Here is a 6,077-nt window from a genome sequence, read left to right on the forward strand (position 1 = left end):
TTTACCTTCTAGTAGGGAAGAAGTGAGTACTGGCCAAAGGGGCAAGGCTTTAATTTCGTGTTGGCCACTCAGTACAGTTACAAAAATGGAGCGAAGGACAACTTTCATCTCACTTTATGTGAAGGAGACTGGTATCGAACGAAGTTTGAGGACGGTACCTAAAAATAAAGAAGTATTTTATGTGCATTTTTTGACTATGCGGGAAAAGCAGATTTTAGCAAGGCCTATTGGAATCCAAAAAGAAAATCGCGGTAAACCACTCTTTTTTTTAGAGATAAATAAGAAAATATTTCTAAAAGGTGCCAAAATATAACACAATGTATGGGATCTTTTTCTAAATTGAAGCCTAATTCTCCCTGAAAAATGCATGGTTATCCCTAATTCTCTTTTGCGATACCAAGAGCACATGCTACGTTCTGTTTACTCCGTATAGTTTTGAACCGCGCAAAAATATTTCTGGTATTAGCAGGCACCACCCATAGGAAACCCGAGTATCTCGAGATGCGCAGAACGTATGCGCAGTAACAATAGTAGGCACCGTCCTTAATAAAACTAACTTAAAGTACATTCCAAAAGTGACCGCCAAGGATGGAATCCGAGCCGTAAGACACCTGCGGTCTAGCGAGGAGTGTCAGGGACTAGAGGTCAGGGATTAGTTGAAATCACAAATCAGAGGTCATTTAATTCTCAAAAAACATACTTGTTTCAATGGAATCGTTAAAATGATTATTTAGGTTTGTTACTAGTGCACAGGAACTGCTATTAATTATGTTTGGCTGTGGATGGCCAGGATTGAAATGGATTTCAACTTTAAAAAATTGGTTAATTGTTTTCAAGTTCTTGCTGTGTATTTTAGAGAAGTCGCTTAAAGTTGACTTTGGTATGTTCTTCCTGAGAGAAAAACCGTAATAATTTCTTCCCAATGTTGTAAGAGCAATTTATTGTTACAAAACAGTTTCTTTGTCAAATGTTCGAGCAGTTTTGACCAAAACACAGCAAAATCACCCTTTAAGAGTAGAAAATGTTCATTCAAGGAATGACCCCCCCCCCCCCTCCCCTCTCAACAAAAACAAGCACATTGGAGAGCTCTGGACCCTAGAGGAAACTCCCAAACCAATTCTCTTTTTAGTGGACAATTTGGATACAGCTATTGACCCTAACCCACTGATAAAGGGAATCTGTTGATGCCAGTGTGTACAAAGATTCCCTATATTTTTCTGCAGCACGTGGTAACACAAACAGATAAGCATGTCATGTAAGCACAATGATTTATTTAATTCCTCAACCAATTATTAAAGTCTATTTTTGACAATGCCTGGACATTAGTGACTCCGGATAAAAGGCTAGAATCTCCTTTCAAATTGCCTCCTATTCACTTGACAAAGAAACGGAGAATTTAACCTTCTATCAAAAATCAAATTAAGCTGTTTTAACCATGGTCATGGTATTATTAAGCCTTTCACAGCCAAGAAAGGTTTGAGACTTTATTCTCCCTAAGGAGAATCAATCTGTTTTTGTTTTTTGTTTTTTTGTTTTTTTTGTTTTTTCCACTTCTGGGCTGCGAAAGGCAAATGTCAGGGTTACCTAAAGCTATTTCTCTTTAAATTACAGATCAGTTACAATAAAAAAAAAGAGTGGTCTTGTCTTGTATTCCCCTTACGGTTCATTATTTTGAAGCAATTTTAAAGTGTCCAAGGCAGTTTGAAAATGGAAACCTTTGCCTTGTCAGGCAACAAGTGAAAAGTAAACATGTCTTCAAGTCTCACTAAATCTTCCAGTATTGTAAAGTTTTCTTTGTGCCCAAAGTTTTCAATTTTTTTAAGGTATTAAGCCTTTCACAGCCAAGAAAGATTTGAGACTTTATTCTCCCTAAGGAGAATCAATCTGTTTTTTTTTTTTTTTCCCACTTCTGGGCTGTGAAAGGCAAATGTCAGGGTTACCCAAAGCTATTTCTCTTTAAATAAGAGATCAGTTACAATAAAAAAGAAAAGAGTGGTCTTGTCTTGTATTCCCCTTACGGTTCATTATTTTGAAGCAATTTTAAAGTGTCCAAGGCAGTTTGAAACTAGAAACCTTTGCCTTGTCAAGACAGCAAGTGAAAAGTAAACATGTCTTCAAGTCTTACTAAAACTCTAAGCCAAATTGTCACTTCCTTCAAAATGCTCTTTCCTCTCTACAGCCAAGGCGAAAAAGTATTGTGATTGAAGGACAGGCTCTTTAACAGAGCTTCTAAGTAAACAAATCTATTGATCGGTGGCAATGTCATTCAAAAGCTCAACTCACTTTCCGCATAAGTGCCGCTGCAAGTGCGTGACTGAACATGCAGTCTCAAATATAGGTAATGCAATTTAATTGTCTCTTAATTCTCTTCAAGTCTTACTAAAACTCTAAGCCAAATTGTCAGTTCCTTTAAAATGCTCTTTCCTCTCTACAGCCAAGGCGAAAAAGTATTGAGATTGAAGAGTCACAGGCTCATTAACAAAGCTTATATGTAAACAAATTCCTCGATCGGTGGCAAGGTCATTGAAATGATTTTGAATTCTGACAAGAAGCTATAAAGTTTACCTCGCTAAACTTTATTGAAATTGATTTCCCAGCGAGACCAAGGGAAGAACAAAGGTATTTCAATTTTCATCGCCAGTGATAATTTGCACGCATGGCTGATTTTGCAAAATTATTATTAAAAAGTGAGTCCAAAAGCTTACAAAGTTTGAAAGTTTACCATCTGTAAGCGGATAAAGACTTCCAATTTCTTGGTTCTGCCTGTTGGATTGAAATGTCCTCAGAACTCAAAATAATTTCGACGGCCTTAGGTCTTGTGTTAACTTGTCAGTAAGACCTGAACACGAGCAGAAAAAATTTAAAATTTGGAACTATGGTACAAATCCCATTCTTAGCTGGGATAAGAAATGAAAAAAAAAAGAAAACAACAAAAAACAACAACTTCAAAACAATTATTGTAAGCCTGATCAGGGTAGAGGCCAAATGGCCATCTGGAATAAACGGATTGCTAATATTATTGCTAACCTAAGCTTTGCTAATGAGATCTCTGTGGATTTGGCGAGGAGTCGTCAGCAGTTTGTAGAGTCCTGGGGGGCTCTTAACTGCCTGGACTTGAATGCAGACTAGGCTTTCTATAGGTTCGATCCATGGCTGGCCATCTAATTCAAGTTTGTAAAGGTTCGTCTTGACTTTCTCGTACCAAAGAAGGCGAGCCTCTTTGTGCCCCACAAATGACTGTACCTGGCCGATGAGAATTTTAGGAGAGTTCTGAGTGCTACCTTCTTCAATGAGGCCCACAAAATCGCCAACTTTCACGTGACAGCTTGCCATAGTGCTTGGCCCTTCCTGCAAATCTTCATCGCGTTCCAGCCCAAGTCTGCTTTCTGCATAGCCCTTAGCAAGCTCGACGGCCATCTGCTTTTTCTCGTTCGCTGTCCTTCTATCATACGTGCGCTGAGCTTGTTCACGTGAATGCCTGAGTGCAGCTGCTAATGAGTTTTTGAGTGCATCTGTGCAGTCACTTTGCAAAACAACAACAACAACAACAAGCTTTAGTGACACTTCTAGCCAAATAATTTCTGAAAAACCAGAGAAATCTTTCCTGGGTAGGTTTTCTGAAGTACAGTAATGTTTATGTCAAACTGAAATCTTTAAAATTATTAAATTATTTTCATTCAAGAATTAAAAATGAAGTTCTCTGTGCTGCTGACATTACGTAACAAGGTGAAGAGCACCCATACATATTCTAATGTTTTATTTTAATCATTTTGATATAAATGATAAACTTATTTAAAAGTTCCTTTGTAAAATTTCCATTGTAATGGCATTCAAACGGCCCCGAATTCCACAACCGCCCAGCATGTGGGTGTTGCCAAGGTACACAAAATCAAAATCCTTGAAGTTAAACTTTCAGCTATATCAATATTATTGTAATCTCAGATAATTACACTATTATTTGAGCTTACATTGAATTAAGTGAAATGGAACAATTATTAAAATATGGGCCTACCTTTTGCCGTAAGCCCATGTCAGGAACGAAGAACGCAAAACATTCACCCCAGCTAGTTTTCCAGTGAGACCGTGAATCAGAGTCTTTAGGTGTGCTGAGAAACCAGCGGAGCTATACGGATCCCCGTTTCTCTTCTGTAGAGGCAAAGGAATATATTACTTCAGATGCACCCTTAAGATGCACCCCACAAGCAAGTCACAGTGGTGACAGCTCACAAGTAGAATGTTTGGAAAGCTGAGATTCACCCCTGGAGAATGTTGAAATTCATGGTAGGCACCCTTAGGCAACTGTCTAGGGTGTTTTTAACTTAGCAAGCACCCCACAAGCAGTCGTCACAGTGGTGACAGCTCACAAGAAGAATGTTTAAAAGCTGAGATTCATCCCTGGAAAATGTTAGATTGTATGGTACACACCCTTTATAGCTAAACTGAGGAGGTGTCTAGAGGTTTTGAAACACCGGCCAAGGATGTGAAAGAATTAACTTGGCAAGTACTTTTGTTCCAATTTTGAGGTTAGGGTTAGGTTAAGGTTAGGGTTAGGGTTAGGGTTGGAATCCTGGTGATTTGCCTACGCAATTGGGTGATTTGCCTACCTTGGGTGATATGCCTACAAAATTGGGTGATCTGCCTACTCATTTGGGTGATTTGCCTACGTTGGGTGATTTGCTTACTTTTTTGGGTGATTTGCCTACGTATTATTATAGGTTAACTTTAAAGCTAGAAATATTCTTTAAATATTTGTGGAATTTTAATTTGTTGCTTTTGTATAAGAGTTTCTTGTCTAAGAAACATAGTGCGTGACCTTTTTTTTTTTTTATTTATTATTTTAAATTTTTTAAATGGAATTTTTATATTTGATTTTGTGCCAAAATTTTAAAATGTCTTGGATGTTTGTGTATCGCTAAAATGGATCTGGAAATGATGTTGGCTGATGTTTTTGAGTGTTGAGAAAGTCTTTATGACCATATATGTAGATTTTCCAATTCGGCTGATGGCCATCTTGGATTTTATGCCAAGGGATCAGTTTGTGATTTTGGGTCAAAATTTGAGTTTTTTCTTTTTTTGTGTATGGCCAAAATGAATCTGGAAATGATGTTTGGTGATGTTTTTAAGTGTTGGGAATGTCGTTTTTACCATATTGGGGATTTTTGAAATTTTCTAACAATCACAAAAAATTTCAACAAGCCATTTTATTACAGAACCTAACATTACATGCGGGAACATTTAGTGTAACCAACTGTCACACTGTCCCATTATGCTTTAACATTACAAAAACATTAACATCAACATCAACATTAAAATACTAACATCCTTCTTCCCTACTTTGTTCTAGTTTTTTCATTTTTTTAAAGTGAGAAACTTGAAATTTTTTTTGTCGTTATCACAAAAAACTTTAACATGCCATTTCATTGCAGAACCTAACATTACAGGCGGGAATGTTTAGTGTAACCAATTGTCACACTGTCCCTTTATGCTTCAACATTATAAAAACATCAACATTAAAAAAACAACATCCTGCATGTGGTTAGGAAAAAGAATCTACTACTCTTACTTTTTCATTTTCTTAAAAGTGTTTTTAACTTTTTCATAACACCTCGAAAATCCCTGCTTCATAATCTCCAACAACTGCTCGTCCTCATTAAACTTTGCTTCTATTTCTGATTTCTTTGGACATTTCTGAAAGGTCTTGAATGCGTTTTCGATGATTTCTGCGTCGTCGGGATGCCACTTTATCCTGTAGCCTGATGTTATAGAGGAATAATCATTCTCATTTGAAACCCATGCCTGGGTCCTCTCTTCTGCTGGAACCTCTTGTATGGCCTCCAATTTCGATGGTAGATCTTTCTTCTTAAGGTAGCATACTCGATCGTATACTTTCTTCTCCATTTTTTCATCAGACACCAATGGCATTAGCTCCATGCTCTCACTCATTAGATTCTTTGTAGTTTCCATGGACAATGGGCCTTTGGACTGTATGGTGTCAGCGAACATTAGGACAACCAAGGTATCATAAGAAAGCTAGAAAACTGTTTTGCTTAAACGTGGTAAAAGAAATATGAAGTATC

The 6,077-nt window shown here is 37.3% G+C and overlaps 1 protein-coding gene across 1 annotated transcript; it reads right to left on the reverse strand.

Moving 5' to 3' along the window:
- Positions 1-2,987: 2,987 nt before the first annotated feature.
- LOC146460328 (uncharacterized) lies at positions 2,988-5,010 on the reverse strand. Its single transcript, XM_085088306.1, has 3 exons — positions 4,975-5,010; positions 4,013-4,146; positions 2,988-3,523 (listed from the first exon to the last, which is right to left on the reverse strand). The coding sequence occupies exons 1-3, from the start codon at positions 5,008-5,010 to the stop codon at positions 3,028-3,030; spliced, it is 666 nt and encodes a 221-aa protein (XP_084944432.1). The 3' UTR covers positions 2,988-3,027.
- Positions 5,011-6,077: the final 1,067 nt, after the last annotated feature.

This window comes from Pavona decussata, unplaced genomic scaffold, assembly GCF_977016875.1.
Source record: "Pavona decussata unplaced genomic scaffold, jaPavDecu1.1 SCAFFOLD_214, whole genome shotgun sequence".
NCBI classification, from domain to species: domain Eukaryota; kingdom Metazoa; phylum Cnidaria; class Anthozoa; order Scleractinia; family Agariciidae; genus Pavona; species Pavona decussata.